This window comes from Choloepus didactylus, chromosome 10 (assembly GCF_015220235.1).
Source record: "Choloepus didactylus isolate mChoDid1 chromosome 10, mChoDid1.pri, whole genome shotgun sequence".
Classification (NCBI taxonomy): Eukaryota; Metazoa; Chordata; class Mammalia; order Pilosa; family Megalonychidae; genus Choloepus; species Choloepus didactylus.
The window spans coordinates 113070925-113097726 of NC_051316.1; the positions used below are offsets into that span (position 1 = coordinate 113070925).

At 42.8% G+C, this 26802-nt stretch overlaps 1 protein-coding gene across 7 annotated transcripts in view; it reads right to left on the minus strand.

Moving 5' to 3' along the window:
• Positions 1-26802, minus strand: part of PALM2AKAP2 (PALM2 and AKAP2 fusion) — a 329309-nt gene that overhangs the window by 14844 nt on the left and 287663 nt on the right. For all 7 annotated transcript variants that reach the window (XM_037798291.1, XM_037798292.1, XM_037798293.1 and 4 more), the window contains one exon: positions 13899-16320. In XM_037798291.1, coding sequence (XP_037654219.1) covers positions 13899-16320 — 2422 coding nt within the window. The remainder of the gene's footprint in view (positions 1-13898; positions 16321-26802) is intronic.

The window sequence follows — 26802 nt, forward strand, 5'->3', positions numbered from 1 at the left end:
ACAAGAAGAGGGCACTCCATCTGCACAGCCATGATTACATTAATAATTTAGTGAAACCCTGCTTTGACCTGAATTAAAAGATAACTTTTAAAAGTCTTTTGATTTTAACAGTAAGATAATAAATATTTCAAAGTCCCCAAATTCACTAGAAATGGATTCAATTTTTTAGTATAGAGATTAGAGGATGCTTTAATGATCCCTATGTATCCATCATTCAGATTAAACATTTATCAAGATTTTACCATATTTGCTCTTTCCTTCTTTCCCTCTTTCCTTTCTTCAGTTGTTGAAATATTTCAAAGCAATCTCAGACCTCAGGTCATTTCACCCCTACATATACAGTATGTATCTCTAAAAATTCCAATAGACTTTTTAAGAAAGGCTCAAGAAACATTACAGCACAGTGGTTAAGTGTGCAAGCTCTGGGTCCAGCCTGCTTGGGTTTGAATCCACTGCTTAGCAGCCAAATAACCTTGGACAAGTTTGTTTTTGTACCTTAGCTTCCTCATCTGTAAAACGGGTATAATAATAGGTGTACCTACTTCAAACAATTGTTACAAGGATCAAGTTAATATTTATGAAGTTACCATTTAGAACAGTACTGGGCACATAGGAAGCATTCAATCAATCTAGTTATTATCTATTTGGAATCTCAAAGAATAATTTGAGCAGAGAGGGAGAATTAATTTCATGGGTATTCTGCATAAAATTTTTACAACTCTTCTAGGACTGGAAATAGACAGTAAATTGCCAGTTTGATCATCATCATCTTCCAATTCACCTCTTAAGTGTCCCTATCATCTCCCATCAGCTACTGATAAATTTCTAGAAGCAGAGTCTATATTCACTACCTCTATCTTTCCTTTCACACACGCCATGGTGCGACTTCTGCCTCACAGCATTTTGTTTATTATACTTGTGTGAAATTATTGTCTACCTACTGACTTGTATCCTGTCAGGCTGTTTAAGATCCGGTCTTCTCAATTGGGCTGTAAGGTCACTGGAGGAGAGGGACCACGCCAACCCTCTATGAATCTGTTAATCCATCTGAAGGTCCACCTGCTAGAGCAGGATCTTGAATTTCCTGGTCACTGTTGGATCCCCAGCATCTACTGTAGTATGTGGCCCAAGGCAGAAGTTCATGTTTCTTGAATGAATCAATAAATGTATTATGAATGGGCATAGCAGCCACTTCTTAATGTTTGTGGATTGAGGCAAAATTCTTAATAGAGAATCTGAGGAAAGAATTTAAATGTCTTCACCCGAACACATTAAATTAAAGGATCTAGGTCTACAGAATCACAGACTAAATGGCTTTGTAGTAATTATGAGCACGTTTATATGGCATTCCATTCTCAGTGAACTTTTCTAGGCTTCATGTTATCTGACCCTTACAACAGCCCTGTGGTGGAGTCAGGGCGGAGGTCGTGACACCTAAGAATGGACCAGACCACAGAAGCTCAGATGCTAACGCCAACCTGAGTCACATTAGCTGGTAACAACCACAGGGTTAGGTCTGGAACCCAAACCCAGTGTTGAATGTGGCTAACCTGAGTGATGGGATGTATAGTGAAAGACTGTTGTCAAGAGAAGTGGTCAATCATTACATTAAAGACACTGCCTGCTTGCTTCTCTTTATTCCAGCAAAATAAAACCCATCTCTGGAGCAAGATTTACTGGTTACTGCCACTAGAGGTCACAACAGTAAGAGGAAAGGCGGTTGGCTTAGCAGGTCTGGAGCAGCTGCTTCCAAAAAGAAGGGGCCTGAGAATGTCCTGAGAGAACATGAGGCCCAGGTTAGGAGGGGCTGTCACAGGTCCCCAGAGAAAGGAGACTCTGGGCCCCATCCCTGGACTTCGGGGTCATCAGTCTGGTCAAGTATAGGCGAAGTCAGCTTGGCTGAGCTTCTCAGCTAGGTCCTGTAGTCACCAACCAACCTCCTCCCGGTATGGTTCAAGCATGCACTAGAATTCTGTGTGCCATCTGAGGAAATCACACAGGCTGCCAACAAACTGGAGGGGATCTGCCCACACCTTGCATCTTCCTCAGAGGTTCCAGGTTTGCAGCTATGTCCCCTCCACAAATCTGTGGATCCTCTCAATTAGGACGGCGAAAAAACTTCTAATGCTCCTCCCCCAATAGTGGACACTTCAGAGGCTATCACTGTTCGGCCCTTGGAGACCATTACATGGATGTGATGCAAAGGCCTGGGAAATCGGCATCCTTACCTCAGGATAGAATTTTTGCTGCATTACAGGGCCCTGTAAGGCCCCTTGACATTCCCTGGCCTGGGCAATATACCCTGTTCGAGTCCCCAAGCATCGATGGTTATCTTTGGTGTTCATTTTCCATTGCTCTAGTGTGCACCTCACTCAGCACCTTCCCAGTACCCCAGGTTCCATGCCCGCTTGCCCCATCAAAACTTGTTCTCCTATTTGTTTATTCACCTGGTGAATAATTCAGCACCCAGTGATAGCTGAAAGTGGCCTCCATTTTCAATGATTAATATCCCACAGACCAGTTTATTGTCCAAACACTACATGGAACACCTCTCTTGAAAGACCCTAGTCATGGTCCCTGGGAAACAGCATGAACAGAAAGCACCATCCAAATCTCAGGGCAGACCCAAGTTGGTCTTGGCCAAAAGTGGGTCCCTGGCATTTGTAGAGCAGGGATCAGATGCAACCTCAGGTCTAAAACTGACATAAGCTACCAACAGAACAAGGTTAGACAGGAATGAGGAGTGGAGAGGAAACATTTTTGAGTTTATTTCACAAGCATGATTTTGTTCAAGCTCTTCCATCTAGAGTAATTTTAGCCTTAAGCTTTTGAAGATGTTTGAGTGTAAGTAGCTTCACTTGGCTGGGATGCTTCTAAAGCTGTGTTTCTAAACTGCATCATTCATAAGACATTAATCAATGCTCTCCCAAAAAAGGCATTGGTCAATTAAGGTTGGGAAACACTGGGTTAAAAAAGGAAGGAAGGAAGGGAGGGAGGAAAGAAGGAAGGAAAGAAGCAGATCTCATTATCAGAGGACTTCTCCAAGCTTTTAGTGCTGACATGATTGTGAATCTCTACTGCAGGCACGGCTGTGCAGTATTTCCCAAATTTATTTAACCAGAGAATCTTGCTTCATGAAATCTATTGGGAAATACTGTTCTCTAATGTATATTAACCAGATCCCAAGGAACTCTTTGGCACGAGTTCAGCTAATAATTGCATATGGGCAAAAGCTAACAAACAAGAACTTTCATCACTGCATTTAAAAAATAATTACATGTAGAACCAACTAGGATGTCTAACTATAGGAAAATAATTAAATTATTGGTGGCTCAGATGAGAGAATTATTTAGACATTACAAATGTTTTAGACTCTAAAATCTAGAGAAATAGTTAATGTCATGGTCAAATATGCAACATGTATTAACAGAAAAAGGCGGTTACAAAAGCAGGTAGATTACAGGGGTTTATGAGCACAGGCCTGGGTTCAAATCCTGGATCACCACTTACGAGCTGTGTGAGAGAGCGCAAAGTGCATGGTACATGGTAAAAACTCAATCAGCATTAAGATGAACAATACTGTGGCAGGCAGAATAACTCCCCCACCCTGAAGATGTTCAAGTCCTCATCCATTGTCAAGGTAATGTATGATTAAGTTAAAGATCATGAGATGGGAAGTTTATTCTGGATTATCCAGGTGGGCCCGACATAATCACAATGGTCCTTAAATGCATGGGCAGAAGCATCACAGAGAAGGAGACAAATATGAACATGCTACAGTGCTGGCTTTGAAGATGGAGGAAGGGCCCACAAGCCAAGGAATGCAAGTGGCCTCTAGAAGCTGCAGAGGCAGGGGGGGGGACTCTCCCTTAGAGCCTCCAGAAGGAAAGCAACCCTGCCAACACCCTGATTGTAGCCCAGTACGACACATTTTGAATGCCTGACCTCCAGAACTGTGAGATACCTTTGTGTTCTTTTAAGCCATTAAGTTTGTGGTAATTTGTTAGACAGGAAACCAATGCAAGTATAAACCCAATACATCTTCCAAGTACACATACACGTGGGACAAAACCAGAAAGGTAGTTATCCCTAGGGAGTAGGACTGTAGATAAAACTTTTAGGTTTATGTTTTATTTTTTTGTTTTCCAACTTTTCTACTATAAGCACACAATAATTTTAAAATATAAATCAAACCAGGAAAATCTTTTTTCTTTTGAATTAAGAGCTTGTGGAGAAAAGTAGATAGACCTGTCAGCATTAATCTTCATGAGCAGCAGATCCACAAACCCTTTCCATCTTTCCAGGCAGCTCACCCCAGGGGACCTGAAGAGCCGAAACATCCCTGTGATCTCAGAAAAGCACCGTTCATTTTCACAACAGTGCTGCTCAGGCCTGGAAGGTGTGGAACAGTGAGGCAGGTGGAGGACAGAGGCAACAGGATTTCATTCCACATTAGTAAATGCCATCTCCCACCATGAGTGGGAAAGAAAACCGAGAAACATGAGTTTGTGTTTCTGATTTATTACAAATAGTTATATCACTTTCTGGTCCAGAGGAAGAGAGCTATCCCTTGCTGTGCTTCCAGATTTTCCTAAGCAAGGTGGGGTTCCCTGGGGCATCTTTGCCGGGCTGTGCTGGGCCAGGCAGAGAGAAGAATCTGCAATTCCTTCCACCAAAGCGAACCTGAGCAAGGGCTGCACATCCTCAGAACACAGCTGTTGCCTTCCCTGAGAGCTCAAATCCTCCCTCTGTAGGAACAGGCCTGCTTCTAGAAACCCCAGAATGTCTATTTCAAAAGTTTAGAAAATACTTTTGGTCAAACGATTTTGATGATAATTATACTCCATTTACATGGTGTCTGAGACGTTAAATCAAAGATCCTTTGTTTCTACATTTCATAAAAGAAAAGAAAAAGCCATCACTCACTCTTACTTAAAAACCAAACCAAACTGAACAAAAACACCCACCAGATTACATGCTTTTGCTGGGGCCCCCTTCAATGACCTCCTTTCTTCACACGGTACCGGGGAGAGGCTACAAGCGTCTAAAGTGACTCATAAGTCACCAGAAAGAAATGAGCTCAGATTCCCAATTTCAACCTCATTTCCTCTCGGTGAAGTGGAACATCCAGCTTGTCACAAAGAAAGTGCACGGACTCTTGTGGGTCCAGCTGGGATCTCGTCCTTTGAAGGCCCCAGGGGTGGGAGAAGGCCATGCTATAAATCTTCAGATCATAAACCTAGCTCAGAGAAGAAAAATATCCCTGGCCTGGTGAAAGGAGTTCGAGAGACTACCAAATATTAAATGCTTAATTAATTAACACCCAGGGTGTTTGATGAGTTGCTGATATTGGGTCTAAACCTATGATAGCAAGTGAAAGATGATGACAACTCTAGTAGGAAACAGCTCTGCTCCTCCAGGGGAAGCAGGGTTTAAGAACAAAAATGGAAGGAAAGAGAAAAAAAAAAGAAGTTAACTAACACAGTACAAATGAAAATAATAATGAATAGTGATTCTTCCTTCAAGATCTTTTTGTCAAATACATTTCTACCAACACGGTGGCCTTAGCTGGGTGAACATTACCCTCCCCAAGGAAACATTTTTAAGGTAATAGTTGTAATTTTATTGTCACCCAATACACTTAATGATAGACTTTGTCATTTTTTGGTTTTTGAAATCACACCTACGATAGCTCATTCCTGAACACAAACTGTGTAAGAGAAACTTTGATTCAAGGGAAGGGACTGAAAAAATCCCACCTAGGAACAGAAAGCGATTTTATAATGTATATTCTGTCATTTATTGCAGGGTCACAGCAGCTGTGGTAGAGCAGGTCCTAAATAATTCTGCTAAGGTTTTCTAAACCTTTTCTAAAACGTAACAGTAACTGCAACAACAACAGAAATAACTGTTGTTATTCTGAGAGCACTGGCGTTTTGTTCAAACTTATTTACAAGGTTGGTACCATTTCTTTCCATTTTACTGTCAAGGAAACTGAGCTTTATAAAGGTGAAATAACTTGTTCAACAGCTAGTAAGCAGTGCAGTCAGGATTTGAACTTTAGCTATGAATCCAGGGTACAGACTGTCAAATTTAGGCATATCATTTTCCTTGACTTAGTTTATTTTACCTAAGGTATGAATTTATATTTGAGAAATGGGGAATCAGAGCGAGAGAGACTGACTTTTGATGTCAGATGCATACGGATTTGGGGAAACCTTTGAATTTTACCTTCAAGGTCATGAGAAAATATGATTACCTGAAGTACAAATGCATTCTTTGGTGCTCTAATGGCTTGTCCTGCATGCTCCCTCCATCTCCTACTCCTCCACCTCCTAAGTAGCAGCTTATTCACAAAGATCAAATGGATCTGAAATGCCAATCTCCTTAGGGAAGTCCACAGCAAGGAAGCATGGCTAGGAAGAGACAAGTCATATCCTGCCCTGAACTCCAGAAGTCACAGGGGACATCCTGCTCCCAGGCCTGGCTTTGATTAGACTACATTTCTTACTAGGCATGGAACGGGGATCCTGGCAAGAATCAGGTCCTTTGATTCATTTCCTCTCTCAGCAGCGTTCACTGCATGTGACTGAGCCTGATTGGTCGGTGAGATTCCTCAGAAGCACCTCCCCTAACTTGGAGTTTGGGGAAACCAGGCAGAAGTGATCTGCAAGCCAGCAAGGACACCATGTGGTGCTCACCCCTCTGCCTCCAGCTGGGAATGGGCAATACTGGGAGCAGATCAAGACCCACCTTGGATATATCAGAAGACCCAGCACAGTTAGTATCAAGAGCTGAACCCGATCACCAAAAGGAATTAAGCAAATTGGAAATGATCTGGTTTTCCCCTCAAAGTCCTACTGCCCAGAGGCCATGACCACAGGCTTGGCACTGCAGAAAGACTGGAGTCTCTATCTGCTCTGGAGTGAGCATGACAACCTTTGAGAGAAAGGCTCCCACAAAGAACTCTGAATTCTATAACTTGGAGAGTCCTGGTTTCATTATAGACTTTTAACCCTTGCTAAACACTGGTTCAACCTAGCCATTTCTGACCAATTCCTTTCCAAATGGCATGCATTTAAAAATGAACATATTTGCTGAGTTCAGGTAAATAAAATATAGTGAGGTCCTGGTCCAAGGCAGAAAGATGGATCCTAAAGAGCACAGGACAGCAAAAGAGAGCAGTGATGGAACTCAGTGACCACCTGCAAACAAACTTACTCAACTTTGACCTCACCATGCCAAATGTGCTCAGTTAGTGGAGTGAACACTTCACCCTGGTCATCTTTAAATTCAGAAATTGATTCCCTGCATGAGGACCCGATTCTTTCAAAGATTTCAGGAAATGAGCCTGGTTCTGGAGTGCATGACTTAGCTCTTTCATAAAATCAACCAGGCTAGACAACAAACATGGACTATGTCACTCTTCCCCAAACAGTCCGATCTTCGGACTTCAGTCTCATATACCAAGCTAGCAGTTTTGCCTATTATAATCTGGAGCATTGGACTTAAGTTCTGAAAGCACAAAGGAACCATCCTGGGTCACTAAGGTAGCACTGTCTCATAGCCTCTGAGAATCAAACTCATCCACCCAGGCAAGTGCTAGCAGAGGATTATAGAACTACAGTGGTTCAAGAAAAGGAGAAACAAAGGACCCAAAAAAACGCAGGGGTCAGGCTTAAAACCAAGAGACTGGAGAGGGAGACTGACCTCAATCACTGAAAATTGGCCATCTTCACTGAAGATTGGAGACTGAAGACTGAGGGGCTGTCACTACACATTGTAGACCTCCAGGGCAGAGGGTCAGATTCAGCAAGAGGGCAGGAGAGGGTGGTAGAAAGAATATGGACTTTGGAGTCGAATGGGCCTGGGTTTGCAATTGACTTTGCCATGTCCTAGCTGAGTGACCAGAGGCAAATTACTTAACCTCTCTGGGCTCTAGTGTTAATTCTTTCAAAAGAGGACAATAATACAGGTCCACCATCCCTTTTGCACAATTCAAAACTCAAAAAATGCTCTGAAAACCAAGTTTTTCCTTACCTTATTTGGCAGCAAAACCTGATCTGAACTGACATGAGGTGCTAGTATTTTTTTTTTAATATCACACTTAACTAATTCTTCCAAGTTTTAAAGGAGAAATTTAAACTGGTTATAGGGTGCTGCTCAGACCCTGCTGGGTATGTTGAACAACTGTGTCTTGCATGACTTTTCCAAATAATTGTATATGTACTTGATTATTTTTCTAAAATTGGAAAAATTCTGAATCCAGAGATACATCTGGCCTCAAGGGTTTGGATACTTTGTATTATATCACGGAAGTCTGTTGGGAGGAATAAATGAGAAAATGAGAAGTGAGAAAACATGTGTGAAATAACTAGTACAGTACACAGTAAAGTCTTAGTAGATCGTAGCTACCATAATTAGGCTTGTGTCACCAGAGAATGTTCAGGAATTATAGTAGTGGGCAATTACTCCACATTAACCTTCAGGAAGCCCCTGTAAGTCACATAATCAGTGCCTGCCTTGCAGGAAAGGGCGGGACTGCATACTCCTGAATGAAAGCCCCCTCAGGCCCGGGCCTGTGACAGGATCTTTCCATCAGTTGCTGACACAGGGTCTTCCACCCTGGAGCAACGAGGAAGTCTCAAGAGTGAAATTCAGCCTCACCCAGCTCTAAATCAGCACAAAAGAAACAAGCCACCGAGCTCTGCTCGAAAATCATGTGCTTGCTCACAAATATATTTTTCTGACTAGGACTTTCCTTTGTGACGTTTGAAGATAATGTAGTAGAGGTAAGAAAAAAAGACCCACTCAATAATCTTTATTACAGTTTAACGATCACATCATGTGGCATCTTAATCCAAACTGACAACAGCAGTGGACACTCTGGATATTTTATTTTTATTACATTTATGACTATCACGTCTTTCTACACATTGTAAGACACAAACAGATACTCCAAGTTATGGGACTCTATATCCACACCTTCTCCTTTACCACCCTCCAGAGTGTTCCATCCCCCTGGGCTAATTTGGTAGATCACTTCAACAGCTGGCACGAAAACTCATCACCTAGCTAACAGGGTTTCTCTGGCACGCCTAGAACTTAGAAGTGAAACCAGGATATCTAACAATAGACAGAGGCACTAAAGTGAGTTAAGAACTGTCTGTTGACAATGCCAATCTGAAAACACATTTGAAAAGGTCATAAATTGTAACTTCAGTAAAATGTTTGGGTTCTCCCAACAAATACTGTCTCCTCAAGGGCAGTCTACAGTCATATATGGGTTACCCTCTCCAAATCAGAAGGTACAGGTTGCCTAATCTTGGGAGTAGGGTCTCTCACAATACATGGTAGTCCTCAAGATGGCGCCATGCCTTCAAGAGTGACCGGCTACAGGAAGCGGCCATGAGCTCAAAGGAAGAGCCTGTGGAAGGGACTCAACGCAGGAAGACTCTGAGCCCTTTTAATTCACTGATCAGGACAGCTGAGATATTTTTCCCTCTTTGAAAACCTTCGCTGGCTTCCCACTGACCACAGGATCAAGTCCAAAACCCTTAACATATTTATGAAGCTCTTTGTGTCTGGCTCCAAACCAATTTTTTTTTTTTTTTTTAACCTCTTGCTTTAACCCACCCTGGCCTAGTTTAACTGCTTCAAAGACGCCAAGTTCTCTCTTCCTTTTGGGCCTCTCTAGGTGCTGTTCCTTGTGACTGAAATGCCCCCCTCTCCCGTTAGTCCACCTTCCACGTCTTCTCAGTTCTTAGCTTAGATGGTAATTCCTCAGGAAAGGCTTTCCCTGTTATGTGCTCCTACAGGGCTGTGCTTCACTTCCTGAACTGCCACACTCGTTTGACGCTGTTTCTATCACTAAACTGTAAGTCCCCAAGTGCAGGGACAGTGTCTGCCTCAGTCACCTCTGTATGAACAAATGTCACAAGTCTTCACACAGTGTAGGCCCTTGTTAATTATTTAAGTGAACCTTCTCCCTTTAAAAATCAAACAAGAAGCAATGGGATAAAATTTGTAGCTATTTCTTCCTAGTAATTGGTCTTTTGAAAGGACTATATATTTTACAAAATGGAACCCCTTCATCCTCCCTCTTTTAAAGGCAAGGAAACTAAAAGCAAAAGCAAAAATTTTTTTAACACCTGGGGGATGGGGCTTATGTCTAGATAACTTCTCAATGGGATTCTCCTTCCTTATCACACCTTGGCTCTCAGAGGCTTTTTTAAAATTTTGGTTTTAGGACTCCAGCATCATGAGCCCTACCAGAGGAAAAGTTAAAAGTTATACTACAAATTGTCATCACTGAATATCACATCATCGATCTGAGCCACACAATAAACTAGCTGAGTCACCTCTTCTGGCATGGAAGGTGAGTAGCACAGTGGGAATTCACCAATGTCTCTGTTCACAAAACCAAATTTGGAGCCAGGAGTTGGGATCCTGGCTATGAGTTGTCCACTTGGCTGGATGAGTAATGTGTCCGCCTCCTCCCTGATCACATACTTCGAGGCTGGCTGGTGAAGCAATACTCCAAACGTTTCCAGGAATGGATAGAAAGAAAATTACATTTTGCCTTCAGTTTCTTTCAATCCATGTTGCACCTGTGTGAAGTCCCGCCACCTACTTTAAATGTTCCAAAGATAAACACGAAGGAATGAGGTATACGAACGTCACCATCATTACTGTGCATGATATAACAACTAGATTGGAGCAGTGTGTAGACTTGCCTGGACCTTACTGGAGGGACAGAAATCGATCCTACAGGGATGGAAGATGGAGAGATCAGCATTAGCATAAAGGGAAGGGCTGGGAAAATTGATATTGAGTAGTTAGGATGCCGTGGGGGAAACATTAGGACCCTGACTTGTTTTGAGACATCCTCAAGCTTGATAAGAGAAGCTTGACAGACAAGGGCATCAGGGAACCAGAAGAAAGTGTTGAAATGTGCTGAGATTAGACAGTTGTTCACCTGTGAAACATAAAGTCGGGGTGGGGGGGGGGCAATATGTTAAAAGGTTCAATAAAGAGGTAGAGTAGAGAAAACAGAAAATACTCCACTGAGCATGAGCACTTAAAAGAAGGTTCTATTTTGAAAGAATGTAAAGTGGTGGAGCTGGCTGTAACTGATTGGAGGAGGAGAAGCCATGGGTACCTGCCTTAATTGTGAGCAAGAGGAGTTGAGATGCCTGCAGACCTTTCCCCTATCAGTGGGATTGTAGGTTCTTAAGCAGGACCTTTAGAGTCACTTACTTGTGAAAGGGGCTCCCTGGAGTGGACTGAAATCTCATGGACTTTTCCTAAGACACCACCCAGGATGACCAAGTGGCAGCTCTGTGCCAAGCCAGCAAACAACGAAGAACTTAAAGTTCTTCGTGATCTTGACAAATAAGGGTCTTTGGAAAAAGCCAACCACTCACCATTAGGCAGGCAAAAACCCTCCTTGAAAATTTTCTTTGCCTTCAATACTCAGCTGGCCATTGCCTTGTGACCTGCAGGAATTAAAAACCTTCTCAAGAAAGCCTTCATTCTTGTGCTCTTCCTCTTCCTCCTCCCTTCTCCTTCCGTCCTGAGCAATTCAACCTCAAAACCATTAGGTGGGGCTGAGCAAGATGCGGGTCTGCACTGGTGGTCCAAGAGGTATGCTGGAGCCAGAGATGGGGGTGGGGGCAGGAGAGCAGAGACCCAGCACGGAGTGTTGGAGCCCAAGCGGGCTAAGGAGGATGCTGGTGAAGGGGGTGGCAGTGGCTACCCAGAAAGTGATGTTGGAGCTGAAGTTGGGTAAGCAGAACAGGAGATTGGTTATATATGGTGGAGAAGATTGGCGAAATTATAAATATACTGAGGATAATAGAAGCTTGGTTTCTTGCTGTCAGAGGGTGAGGTTACAAATATGGAACAAGGGAAAATGAGAATGGACCCTGTAGTGTTGGAATAAAATCAGAATTAGAATTATACTCAGTTTTCAAGATAGATTGATCAGTCGATCCCCAAATGAATATACAGGTAAACGGATACGTAAATATATGTGTATATTATTAGTTCTGTCCACTGAGAGTGACTGGGGGCAGTGTCAATAGCCATGAACACACCTAGCACCCAGATGCTGGTTTCTAACTACGCCTTCTCCACTAAAAAGAACTAGTGCTCATTGGAGAAATGGCTAATTTCAGGGTTGGGAAAGTATAAGATGAGACTGGCATATCTTGTGGTGCCAAAAATAAGGAAGGGCTCAAAAAAAAAATAATGGGAACATGTCAAAAGGACATGAAAGTTAGCTTGAAGGGGCTCCCATGGGCTATATCTGAACAAGTTGAGCATCAAAGTAATGACAGAAATCGATTATAACCTACTGAATATAATAGGAATCCATGAGATCATACTGACATCAACAAATAAATGTATTTAAAGTTTGATGAGGAGATGAGGATTATATTATCTCAAAGTACCTCCCACAGACCAGAAGCCAGTATAGATAGATACTTTCTCCATCAGGTGATCAAAATTAATATCAAGTGATCAAAGTTAACATTTGTCCCTGTAATAGGACAAACTGACACTGTATACCACCTGGTTGGATACAGTGAGAAGGATCCAGCCTCAATTCTGTAGTATTCCTACCAAAGATCCATAAACTGAATCAAATCATCTGAACACATTGGACATTCTACAAAATCAGGGATGATAAGGCATCATTTGGCAATTTACCCTCAAATGGTTCAGGAAGAAAAAACAATTATTTGTACTGTACTTGGAACTTTTCTTTAGGTTTAACACTGTTTCAAAATAAACTAATAATAAAAGGAGTTATCTTGCCTCATTGTGGATTAGATGAGAACCAAGTGTTAAGATGGGAATAGGATCTGGATAGACCAAGATAAATGCTAACAATTATTTTTCAGAGCAGCACTTCTTAAATAAGGAACAGCTCCCTACCTCCACCCCTAATCCCTCGTGGACCAATACTTTTTTAAAATACAACATCCCACTCTTGGATTTCAGGCCAGTATCAAATTGCTATAAGAGTTTTCAAATGTTTACTCTCAATGTCTGTACTTCTCTCGGCATGGAGTGGTGACAGACAGCTCCGGACCAGCTCAGAACACACTTCTCCACAGCAGGATGTGTGGAATAGGAAAGCCACCATATCAAGATAGGAAATAAAAACCTCACTGGCCACACTGCTATCCGTGACGGTATCAACAATAATTACCACAATAATTAACATCAACCATCTATGCAAAGTATAACTGAACAGGCAATGCAAGGGGATTAAAGACCTGCCTTTGCCTATTTTTACTCAGCTTCTCCAGATGGGTCAGTATGACAAGGATGGATGAGACCACCCCTGATTCCAAAGTAACTGCTTTGTGGTGACATAAAGGAACACAAACCCGATCACACACAGGACAGACAAGAACATCTTCTGTAGGCCAACCTGCAACTGAGTCTGGACTCAGAAGGGACCCAGCATTCAGAGGGGTTAGTAGAGGACACCCCTAAATCAGATGGGTTTGATTTAACTATAGAGCCTGAAGGTCAAGACAATGGGCCGGAGTGTAGCCCATACCCATACCCAGCCCCTCGCTCAGCCAAGAGGCAGCCCCTTCAACTATAAGAGAACAATTCTCTGCAATAATCCAAAACCGGAGCAGCACCACAAGAAAGGAGCTGTGGGACCTCAAACGCCATTCAGGTTCAAGACTCTTCCAAGGGACACCTTGACACTCCTGGTGCCTGTCCCCCAACGCTGAAATATTCATTCAGTGTCCCCCTCCCGCACACTTATTCCAGCCACACACACAGGATGACGCACATCGAAACCCATCAGCTGGACTCAACGAGGCTGGATTTGTGCAGCATCTGTCCCTGGTCTGGGGCACTTTGCTTACCTGGGGCGGTTTTGTAGCACGTTGTTCTGGAGGGCAGCGATAGGGCGTTTTTGGCCCTGGGGCTCTGTGTACTCTGCAAGACTTGTCTCTGCCTCTTCAGCTCCTCTTCTCTCTCCTGGGCTGCTCGGATTTCTTCTTCGATCATGGACAAAGTCCGCTGCTTCCTTGACCTCAGCTTGAAGGGCCCGACCATCACGTCTGATTCTTGAGTGGCCAGGAGGGAGGCTGTGCTTCTCAGCTCGGCAGCCTCCGAATACTTGCTGAAGTAGCCCCCTTCGGGCCTGGCCTCCTCCATGTTCACTGGGCCACTGGGCTGCACTGCAGGCAGTGGCTGGAAGGGCTCCCTTTCCCTGAGTGCTCTGTCGTCAGCAGGCATTATCTTTCGTAACACATCCCTTTTCTCTTGAACAGGAGAAGACACCTGAGGGGGCTCAAACGTGCTCTGAGGTTTCTCCGAGCTGGGAGCCCCAGCTTCAGCTTCCTCTAGAGTTGCTTGAGGTCCCTGCTGTCCTGCTCCATCCTTGCTGGTCTTGGACACAGCAGCTTTATCTACTTGCTCGGCTATGGCTTGTTGAATGGCATTCTGCACCAGGAGGCTAGCCTGATATTCCAAGGGGTCATCAACCGATGGAGAGCCTCCCAGTGTGGAAGAAGGGGAATAGAAACCATGATCGCTAAATGACTTGGAGCCGCCTTCTCCTCGGCCCTCTGAGGGGTTGTCAGTTTGTGGAGTCTGGGGCAGAGAGAAATCAGCCAATGAGTTCTCCTGGAGGGCACTGGTTGTCTCATTGGAGGCCCCACTGTCACTGATGTTGTCCATGCTAAAATCATTGGACAGGGTCTCCAAGACGGTGGTGTCCTGGGACCTCACCGACAACTCATCCAGACCAGAGTCAAGCTCCTCTGGGGTCAAAGAGACATTGACCGATCTTGAAAACTGATCCAGAATCCCATGGTCTTCATCCTTGACCACGGTGAGAACAGCCCGCGCACTCGTAAACTCTCCATCCTCTGCCCACAGTTTAGATAAGGGCCCACGTTTAGAGGGCTCACTGTAGGGCCCTTCCTTTCCCTGGGGAGCTGCGCTGCCCTGGCCTCCTCCTGCAGACTGGCTCTCTAGGGCACTGGAAGCTTTCTGCCCCTTGGCTATCGAGGTGGCGCTGTCTTCTGGCACTCCCCCGACAGAAGCGGGGCGCGTGATGGTCAGTGACTTGTCCGAGTTGATTGACCCCAGAGGCCTGTAGAAGGGCTTGATAGAGAACAGCCGGGGTGTACTCTGGCCCTTGGCTCCTGTTTGCCTGGAATTCTCCATCAGCTGGAACTGTTTGCGAGCAGCAGAGAAATCTATCTGCTCTGTGACGATGTCCTCCTTTGCGTTTTCAGCCATGCTTGAACGCTCACGAGAGGTTGCAGGGGCCGTGCAGAGCTGTGGTGGGGACGGCTGCTGCTGCTGCTGCTGCAACTGCTGCTGCAGCAGCAACTGCTCCTGCTGCGCCCTTTTCTCTTTGCGCTCCTTGTACTTTTTGTGCGACTCCAGATGCTCCTCATCCAGCTGCTCCTCGATGGTTTTCTCCTGGGGGGGATTCCACCACTTTGCTGCAATGCCAGGATTCTTTTTCACAGCCTGACTCCGGATGAGTTCCCTCCTTTCCTTTTCCAGCTCTAGCATTTCTTCTGATGGCCTCACTTTCCTGACACAGTATTGTTCTCTCTCATACTCATCGTCCTCAAAGAGCTTGGAGGGTTTCTTGTCCTCTTGGAAGGCACGCAGCTCAAACTTGGCTTCCTTCTTGAGCGTGGTGAGCGTGAACTCCCCATCACGGGAAGAACACCGTGAGCTGGTCGAGGAGCTGGGGCTCACGGGGGCCTGCAGGCTGTCCCCCAGCGCGTCCCTGGGCTGGCCCGGAGAGAGGCCATTCGCCCTTTGACCCTCTGCCATGGCGTGTGAGTTGCTTTGACTGAGCTCAATGTGAGGAGGCGACTGCCTGCAAGCCGCTCTCTCTGTGGGCTCTGCCTGGATGGTGGTGTGGGCAGGGGGGCTTGGGCTGCCCACCAGGATGGCTGTGCCAGGCTCTGGGGAGGAGGTTCCGTTGTAGGCGCCGTCTGTAGCAGAGTCACAGCAGTTGGCCTCCAGCACCTCGTCTAGGTATCGGATCTCTCTGGCCACATCATTATCTAGGGACTCCTGGTGATCAGTGAGGAGACCATTGTGGGAGGATGAATAGAAAGAGGAGGTGTGGTCCGTGGAGTGTGGGGTGGAGGTGATTCCAGGAACACTTGTACAGTCTGCAACAGAGACCTCAATTTCCATTTTTTGGTGATCTGGAGGCAGAGAGCAGGTAGCAGGCTCCAGGAGATTGGCCCGACAGGTGTCTCTCTCGGTTTTTAGCCGGATATCATCCTCGGAAAGCTGGGGAGGCTTCTGGAATAGAGAGGAAACAAAAGCCAGCCTTAGTCACCATATTGTTGATGGATGTGAACTCTGAGAAATTAACTCACAAGTAACAGGAAGGAAAATCGAAGCAGCAGTGACAAGATCTTTTGAATAGAGATTTCCCTTCTAGCATAGTCCTTCAAACACTCCTTTTGTTGTGGTTACCAATGCCTAACCCTTTAGATTTTCCAAATTCCATTTTATTTACTGGGCTTCCAGAGGACTATTTCCATTTTTTTTTAATTTAAAAGTAAATTAGGACTTAAAGCATCAGAAGACATTGCTCAAATCGTTTTGGAAGTAGAAAGTGATTATATAGCTATTATATCAGTCTTCCACAATAGTTCATAGCAAGCTACTGTAGGCTCCGTAATTAGTCCATCTGTGTGTCCCCAACTGAGGAAAAAGGTCCTTCTGCATTAACAAATCTTCTCTGTGCCAGATTTTATGCAACTATTCTGGAGACAAGAAACTCTTTGGAAAATCCTTTCAAAATAAAACACTGGAAAACAGTGGATCCCCTTTAAGGCTACAGTGCCCTGCAACATGGCTGTAATTGACCATGTGCATTATAAACACCATCACCAAAGCTGCTGACTACACAGTTCTGTTCTCTGGGACAGCATCAAAACAATGCCCCTCAGTTAAGGAGCGAGTGTCTGGCTTTGAACAGCTAGTGGTCAGCAGCAACTCCCTTCCAGTTTCTAAGGTACCTTATATGTGATGGCTCCATTTTGTGGTTAAATGAGAACACCCTATCTTCTTAATGGTGGTTGTGTATAGATACACCTATTTTTTCTATCTGGCCCATGTAATTTGTCATTTGGCATTACTAAGATTAATTTTCAAATTCTAGCATGCTAGAATTTTTTTCATGCTAACGGACTTTGGTTTATCTTAGATGATTACAGCAGTAAACCGTGACCTTAATTTGAGTTCCCCTCAAGGATTTCACTACCACCCTGGCCAACTCTGTTCATTTGCTCCAGTTTATAAGTCTCTGGTATTAATGACTTTGCACAATGCAAAATGGTAATGAGGTATCATTTTCATTTATTTAACTTTTCAATAATTTTATTGACTTAGAATATAATATTAAGACACTACTTGGGGGTGATTCTCAGGGGATTAATTTCAAAATCCTTCCATGGAAAGCAAATAATTACGGATTTGTTCATGAAACTTGCAAAAGCACGCGGGTTCATCCCACACACTCTGCATTGCTGTAGAATACCGAAAAACTCTGGCATGGTTATCCATGAACTGAAAGGGGCTCATTGGTTTCATTCACTCTTCGTATTCCACGTTTGCCTTTGGACTTAAATCAATCAAGTCATATATATGCCTTCTATCGTACTTGGCAACAATAACGAGTGTTCCTTCTTTGTTAACATCTTGTGGTCTCTGATGATCTTCTACTCTAGGTCTGGTCTTTTCCAAACTCTAATACTAAATACCATTACTATGTATAATCGCAAATGCTTTTTTAAAGATTTTTGGCCACACTAACCAGTGGTTTGTTTAACTTTAGAATAAAATAAAGAGGCATGTCAACTAAAGAAGTTTTTACTATGTTTTTAAAAACCAACTTTTTTGGGGGTAGGTAATTGTCAAGTAACTTCTACTCATGCATGAAATTTACTGGCTGACATTCAGCTCCAAGATTTAGGTCAAAATTAGCCCACTCCATGGAAAGTTATTACTGGAATAAACAGACCAACAAAAGGAGATTATGTTGCTGCTGAGTCAGATGACATACAGCATCCCTACCCTAGTCTTCATAAGGCCCATAATTTACTGCTAATATCCTTCATGGTAAAAGGACTTTTCTTCTATCTCTTTTGGCTTTGGGGGGAAAAAATAGGAAAATAGTAGGAAGCCCCCAGGAATGGAATATGGCTAAAGATCACTGCTCTACTGAAACATAAAACACTTTAGAAGTGGTTAACAAGAGAGGAAAGAGGACAGTGTAATCTAAAAGGATGCTAAAATACAATTCAGTAGTTCACTTATTCATTAATTCATCCATTAAATAAGCAGGAAGCTTATTCTGCAGGGCCATAATAAAATTCACAGCAACAATAAGCTCCAGGGGACTTAAACACACCCTTTTCTTAAGGCAAATTTAATCTTCCCACACTTCCTAGGACCACGAGTCTATTTTAGAGTTGCCTACACTTGTCTCTTGTTGCTAATCACCAAGAACTCCTCTGGCCTCAAATCAACATTGTCCCTTTCTCCAGAAAGCTTCAGAGTTTAAGTGTTTGACCATGCATGAGCAGAAGTCCTGCCAGTTTCTTGTTAGAACTCAAAAATTACATCAACTCTTTCCAAAGCCTAGTTTCTGAACTAGAAACAGTTTACTAATATGAAATTTTTAAAACCTGAAAATAGCTCCTGACGTTACATTTTTGCAGTGTCAAAATAAAAAACCCTTCCTTTAGCTTTGGATCATAAATGATTACAAGTCTCATTAGTTATGTCTTTTGAGATCTGTTCAACAAATGTCAATAGTTACGTCTTCTGAGATCTGTTCAACAAAGATTTTTAAAATGCTAATTATTGGTTATGAGTCAAAGTTTGAGGTCTCAATATAATTTGCTGTGCTTTCTTACCAATAGATTTTTTTTTTAAATTTAGGTTTGAAAAAATATCTAGACACTGGAAGGTGTAAACAAGAAAGAGACTCCTTCCTTTTAGTTACATGGGGCTTACTTTCCATACTTTCAGAAAATTCTGCCTGATCTTGGATTCCATCTATTGCAGCCAGCAGCAGCTCTAATCAGGGAGAAGTACTTAAAGAGATAAAGAGCTCTGCATTACTGATTCACAATTATTTATCACAGGCATTGCGTTTTTGTTAAGTTAGATAACAATTATAATAAAAGCAAATTCCTGAGGTCTCCTCTCAGTAGGAAGAATTTATCTTCATGCAAGATGGCCTGATGTGATCAAAGCACCAATAACTACAACAGGTAAAGGGAAATGGAAATCCCACAAGTCTGAGCTTGCTATCATTAAATGATGTCTTGTTTAAACCAACAAATGCTTATTGCTCCCTTTGAAGATAAGGATCAAATTTTTCTCCATGCTTCAGATAAGGTAAACCTGATTCCAGATTCAGATAAAATGAACATATATTAAATGTCCTGGAAAGTCCTTTCTGAAATAAATGATGCCCAGTGCAGAAAATTAGGAAAATGTGAAAAAAAACAACACATCAATCTGGGTTTTCAGAGTGAAACTAGGGTTCTAGGAAGTTCCTGGGGAATCTTTTGATTGCCCGGGCCAACTCTCCAGGTGGAACCTAGCATCATGGCCTATGGAGAGGATACCTGCCTCCCACGAGCTTCCCAGAATAGCTAACCGCTGGCTAGGATGACTACAATTTACTTTAAAATACTTGGGCAGAGACAGTATAATACAGCAGTGTGTGTCTGCAATTAGTTTAAATTACATGCCAGGGGCAGACTCCAGGAGCGGTCAACTGGCATCTAATCAGAAATCCCACGCTCCACAGGTGGCTTCCTGAAGTGCTTCAGCTCTCTAACTCCCCTAGACCCCAGAAGCTTTGCTAATTGGCATAATGAAGGTGAAAAGCTTTTTGTTAGTAGAATTAGTGGCTTGTAATTAGTATAATAAATGTTAGAAATCCATTTTTGATGGTGAAATTGGTGGTGTGGATGAGAGATATTTCCACCCTTTCATGAACAGGATATACAAATAGAGTGAGTGTTTTGGCTGGTGTACCCTTAGGGACGGCTGGAGGGCTAAACAGACTTTGGTTGTTTGAACACCCATCATTTGGGTACCAGCATCCTGCCTTAAATTACCACATCTGTCTTCATGCAAGGCATGGTGGAAGCATCTAGGATTTTTGAGAGCTAGGACCTCTTTGGGCTTTCAGACTTACTTTTATAACTGTTTATTGAATAGATGTCTGTGAGTGTCATCAGTACTTGTTCCAAGATCTGCTTTTACTGTACCTGGCAGCTCAGTTGCTTCTAAAGTTGCCATGACTTACCAAATAGTGTTCAATAGTTATGCAAACCCAATTAGCCTGGGCTAATTTAAATAGGTGCCCAGGTCTTCCTTCTCCATGTAAAAGATGCAGGTATTTCAGAAAACTTAGTAATTCACGGCCTGGAGTCCAAGGACTGGAGTCTGGGGTCATTTCTTGATGTCATTCCCTGTAAAAGTTCTACTAGACCTTTGCAAGACAACTAAGGAACTCTTTTGAGAATATTCTCCTTTGTAAGCAGGGCAAATACTAATCTCTCAAATCTGTTGTGAGAATTAAATTAGATAATGTATTCAAAAGCACAATGTAAACTGTAAAGTGGTTAATGCAGATGTTCATTATTGTTAAGCAATTTTTACCTTGAGATACATGAAAATGACTGGTACTAAATTCTTTCTGGGAACACCTTGACTTTCCTTTAGGGGAGGAGCAGGAGGAAGGTGGTGTAATTGTGATTTTGAGAAGAAAAGAAAACAAAAAGAGGTTGAAGGGGAAAGGCCTGGGAAAGGCTCAAAGACCTTGAGACGTCTCTCATCTCCCCCAAACCAAAATCTTTAAATGTTAATTTTACTCTCTTTTTTTCTTCTCCAGTATGTTAATTTTACTCTTAACTAAAAAGCTACATTTGTGGCTGTAGCAAACAATCATCTCCTAAAATGTCCTTAAAAGTCCATTTCTGCGAATGAAGCGGAATGGACTGTTCAGAACCGCGCAGACCTGGGGCTCTGGTCACATGGGTTAGGTGACTAGGAAGCGGGGGTCACAACGGGTCCCAACAGAACCTGGTCCATCCCCCAAACTCAACTGGCGAGTACATGTATCAGCCAGTAAGGCAGCACAACTCCACTGAACTGTGGCAGACTGAGTGGTCTCACGTCCCCATTTTATTATATACACGTTTAATATTTTACCATTTTCAAAGTTCAGGCACATACAGGATCTCACTTGATGCCCATAACAGGGCCCTCTAAGTGGGAAAGGCAGCTGTGTTATTTCAGTTTTAAAACTTTAGAATAGGAGGTTTAGAGAAATTGATGTAATTGCCCCCCCACCCCATCCCAAATCACCCAGCTAGTAAATGGTGCGGCCGGGATTTGAAGACAGATCCTTCTGAATTCTATCCCAGTGCCTCAAAAGGCATTCTCACGGATAGAATGCTAGGAGGCTCCAAATGGCAAATGCTGAGAAGACCGGATGGATTAGGAGTATTTACTTGTCTTTCTGGTTGGCTCACCTAAACCTCTAGATTGATGACTCCTTCCCCTTCTTTGTTTACACCCAACCAGAGGCAGACTCCCAGGAGACTTCCTCTCAGCTTTCCATCTTTTGGGCCACCCGTCAGGCTCTCCAGCCAGAGGTGGAGGTGCTGAGTTCCTGCAAGGCCTCTGGGAGAGCTTCGGCAAGCAAGGCTTCTGCTTCCTGTGACGACCTCCCAGAGGCTAGATATTAAGATCCCATATCCCAGGCACTGCCTCAAATGAACACATTAGAAAAAAACCCGCGACTCCCCATGACTCCACTGCAGAGCACAAGTGAGATTCTAGAAGCCAGTTCAGTTTGCACAGGAAACAACATGGGGGCCAATGCCGGCCCAGCTGGGGTGACAGATGGCGAGGTGTGCTTCCGGCTCAGATCACCTGAACCTGCAACTGGGCCCAGCATGCACAGAAAGAGCTTGGAGCGAGTGTGTTTTCCTCTGCAGGCTGTGGGGGCCCAGAGAGACTTCAGAAAGGTGTGCTCCCTACAAGGACAAGCAAGAAGCAGAGGCTTCTCCTCACTTGAACAGCCTTCCCTCTTCCCACCGCCCTCAGGCACTCTCCTCACACCAACCAGCCCCAGGAGCTCCAGGTTCCAAACCTAAATGTACGTACTGTGACCCAAATCACTCAAACATCAGGCCTGCTGCACAAACAGGTTTCTGTGCACTGAACAGCCCAGATTAGTTCCTACTAAAGCCACAATATTTTAATTAGAAACTCTTTTCCCCAGGTAATAGGTGACCTGATCTTTTAATCCAGTTATTTTTAAATTCCACCAAAAATACAAACTCACTCTTGGCCCTGGGACAGAGGCCTGGCTATTGAACTAAACTTCCTCATAGCTGTGAAATCAGAGGGCATCTCCATTTTCCCCTCTTACCCTCCTCCTCTTTCACTAGTTTTTAGCAAGGGGCACAAATGCTATCATGGAAGCTAGGCATAGCTGTCTCTGGGTGGTTCTTAAAGGACTCGAGCTTTTTCTGGCTAGCTAAGTCAGGGTCTCTCTTAAGAGGGCAAATGGGAGGATGGGGTGCACCTGGCTAAGCGTGAGGAGGGGGTGCACCTGGCTGGAGGGTGCTGCTCAAAGACTGAACCTCCCTGTCAGCCTTGTGGGAGCCAGGGTGGAGCCATGGGCAGGAAGTCTGGAGGGGACACATTCACAAAACAGAGGGAACCTGAGGAGTGTGGGAGAGGAAGACAGAGGTCACAGAGGTCAAAGTGCTTTCCTGCCACATTCCTGGCCATTCATCAGCATGTCCCCAGAACCTGGCCAGTGACAAGCCCTGGGACCAGTGCCGTGGGACGTTCCCAGAGCTCTGATCCCCACTCTCCAGAAAGAAGCTCCCAGACTCGAGGACCAATTCTTATAAAGAACCAACAGCACAAGGCTTGAGCAATAATTGGAAAGAAAATTCCAGGCCTGTTCAACAGTTCAAGCAGAAAAGAGTTTATGAAGAAATCTGGGGAACCAAAGTTCCTAAGCAGGCTGCCCTGAAGCTTCTCCGGCCCTCCTGCTGGGGATGGCAGGCTGGGGGTAGGCTGAGGAAGGGACTGTGGCCTTGAATGGGCCCCTCCCACCCTCCCCTGAAGGCATAGAGGGAGCAGGGTGTCTGAGAACTGTTCGGCTTCAGGTCTAGCATGTAGTGGAGGGAAGAGGCTCCAGATGATAACCAGGGCCACATTCCAGACAAAGACAGCCCCCCCCAGCCCCCCAGCAGAGCCAATTCTGGCCAGGAGAACTAGGGCCTGTGTTGACTGTGGGAAACAGGGCACTTAGCTTCTCCCTAAGAAGTCCAGAGGTGTCTCCTGGCTGACAGGAGGAGGCTGCCAGCCGAGACGGCCCAATCTCTGCTGAGGCATCAAAGGCTACATTTAGACCAGGCAGCCTGTGTGAATGCTGTGATCCCTAAGGAGGGAGAACGTGTTATATACGAGGGAGTCCCATTAAGATTAAAGGCCGATTTTCCATCAAAAGCCATGGAGGCAAGAAGGCAGTGGGACAAGATATTTAAAGTGCTGAAAGGAAACAACTGCCAACCAAGAATTTTGTATCCAGTGAAACCATCTTTAAAATGGAGGAGAGATTAAGACATTCCCAAATAAAAGCTGAGGGAGTTCATCACCACTAGACCTGACCTAAAAGCAATGCATGCTAAAGGGAGTTCTTCAGACTGAAAGGAAAAGACACTGGTTGGTGGATTGAAGCAGCCTAAAGAAATAAAAACCCCTGGTAAAGATAGCCATATGGGTAAGTATAAATGCCAGTCCTACAGTATTGCATTTTTTGAAAAGTAACACCTCTTTTTACTTCTTACACGTTCTAAAATGCAAAGGCATGAATAAAAAGTAATGATAAACATACAGATTGGGACATACAATGTATAAACATACAATTTATACACAACAAAAAGTTGGGAGGACAGAGTGGTAAAGGAACAGTGTATGTGTATGCTATTGAACTTAAGTTGGTATCAAATCAAATGTCACTGTTATAGACTTAGGATGTTAAATTTTAGTCCCATGGTAACCAAAAAGAAAATATACAAAAAGTATATACAGAAAGAAATAAGAAGGGACTTAAAATGGTACAATATAAAAAAATCAAATAAATATGAAAGAGACATTAATTTTTGAGGGACAAAAAAGGTATAAAATGTACAAGGACCATACAACAAAGTGGAAGAAGTCCTGCATTATCAGTAGTTACTTTAAATGTAAATGGATTAAATTCTCTGATCAAAAGGCAGAGACTGATAAAATGAATTAAAAAAGCATGACCCAACTATATGCTTTCTATAAGAGACTCACCTTAAATTCAAAGGCACAATAGGTTTTAAGTGAAAGGATGCTAATATATATATACCATGCAAACAGTCAAAAGAGACCTGGGGTAGCTGTACCAAAACAGACTTTAAATCAAAAACTGTTATGGGAGCAAAGAAGGTCAACTATATACTGCTAAAGGGGTCAATTCAACAAGAAGACATAACAATATAAATATATGCACACCTACTAACAGAGCCCCAAAAGATATGAAGCTAATATTGACAGATGTGAAGAGAGAAATAGATGGTTCTACATTAATAGTAGGAAACTGTCTAGAATATCTAGACAGAAGATCAATAAGGAAATAGGAAACTTGGAGACTTGAATAATATTATAAGCCAACTAGACCCAACAGACATATACAGAACACTTCACATTTCCTCTCTAGTGTACATGGATCATCCTCCAGAATAGACCATATGTTAAATCACAAAACAAGTTTCAATGAATTAAAAAATATTGTTATCATACAATCTATCTTCTTGGACCATAATGGAATGAAGCTAGAAATAAATAATAGAGGAAGAACTGGAAAATTCACAAATATTTGGAAATTAAACAACATACTCTTAACCAATGGGTGAAAGAAAAAAAATCACAAGGAAAATTAGGAAAAATAATCAAATATCTAGGAATAAACTTAACCAAGCATGTAAAGGACTTCTACATGGAAAACTACAAAACAATGCTAAAAGAAATCAAAGAAGACCTAAATAAATGGAAGGACATTCTGTATTCATGGGTCAGAACACTAAATATGGTTAAGACGTCAATTCTACCCAAAGTGATTTACAGATTCCATGCCAATCCCAGTCAAAATCTAACAGCCTTCTTTGCAGAAATGGAAAAACTAATTGCTAAATTTAAAGGAAGGTCAAGGGCACCCTGAATGGCCAAAACCATTTTAGAAAAAGTATGAAGTTGGAGGATTCACACATCAGGATTTTGAAATTTATTACAAAGATACACTAATCAAAACAGCATGGTACTGGCACAAGGAAACACATATATATATATCAATGGAATTGAATTGAGAGTTCAAAATAAACCCTCACATCTATGGTCACCTGATTATTTTGACAAGGGTGGCAAGTCCACTCAATTGGGAAAGGACAGTCTCTTTAAGAAATGGTGCTAGGAAAACTGGATATCCACATGCAAAAGAATGAAGGTAGAACCTACCTCATACCATATACAAAAATTAGCTCAAAATGGATCAAAGACCTAAATATATGAACCAAAACTATGAAACTCCTAGGAGAAAACATAGGGAAGCATCTTGAGCACCTTGTGTTAGGCAAAGGTTTCTTAGACTTTACACCAAAAGCATGGGCTAAAAATAGAGAAATGGGACTTCATCAAAATTAAAAACTTTTATACATCAAAAGACTTCATAAAAGTAAAAAAGACAACCTACAGATAAAATATTTGGAAATCACATATCTGATAGGGATTTATCAGAATACATACAGAAATCCTACAATTCAATAACAAAAAAGACAAACAACCTAATTAAAAATGGGCTAAAAACTTGAATAGGCATTTCTCCAAAGACGTCATACAAATGGCCCAAAACACAAGAAAAGATGCTCAACATCATTAGCCATTAGGGAAATGCAAATCAAAACAACAAGAAGATACCATCTCATGACCATCAGAATGACGATTTAAAAAAACAGAAAATAAATGTTGGAGTGGATGTGGAGAAATAGGAGCATCTGTTCATTGTGGTGGGGATGTAAAATGGTGTAGCCACTGTGGAAAACAGTTTGGTGGTTCCTTAGAAAGTTAAGCATAGAATTCCCATATGAACTAGTAATCCCACTTCTAAGGATATACCAAAAGAATTGAAAGCCGCGATATCTGAATATAGAAGTCCCAGGGCATTGTTAATAATTGCCAAACAATGGACGCAAACTCAGTATCTATCAAAGATGAATTCTTAAACAAAATGTGGTATGTACATATAATGGAATATCATTCAACTATAAAAATGAAGGAAGTTCTGATACATGCAACAAAATGATGAACCTTGAAGACATCATGTTCAGTGAAATAAGTTAGACAAAGGAACAAATATTGTATGATCTCACTGACATGAAATAATTAGAGTAAGCAAATTCATAGAGTCAGAAACTAGAATACAGGTTACCAGGGGCTGGGTTGAGGGTAGGGAATGTGGAGTTAATGCTTAATTACTTAGTGCAGAATTTCTGTTTGGATTGATGGGAAGGTTTTGGTAATGGATGGTGGTGATGGTAACACATTGTGAATGTGACTGACACTGCTGAACTGCATATTTGAATGTGGTTAAAAGGAGAAATTTTAGATTGTATATATTACTGGAATAAAAATTTTAAAAAA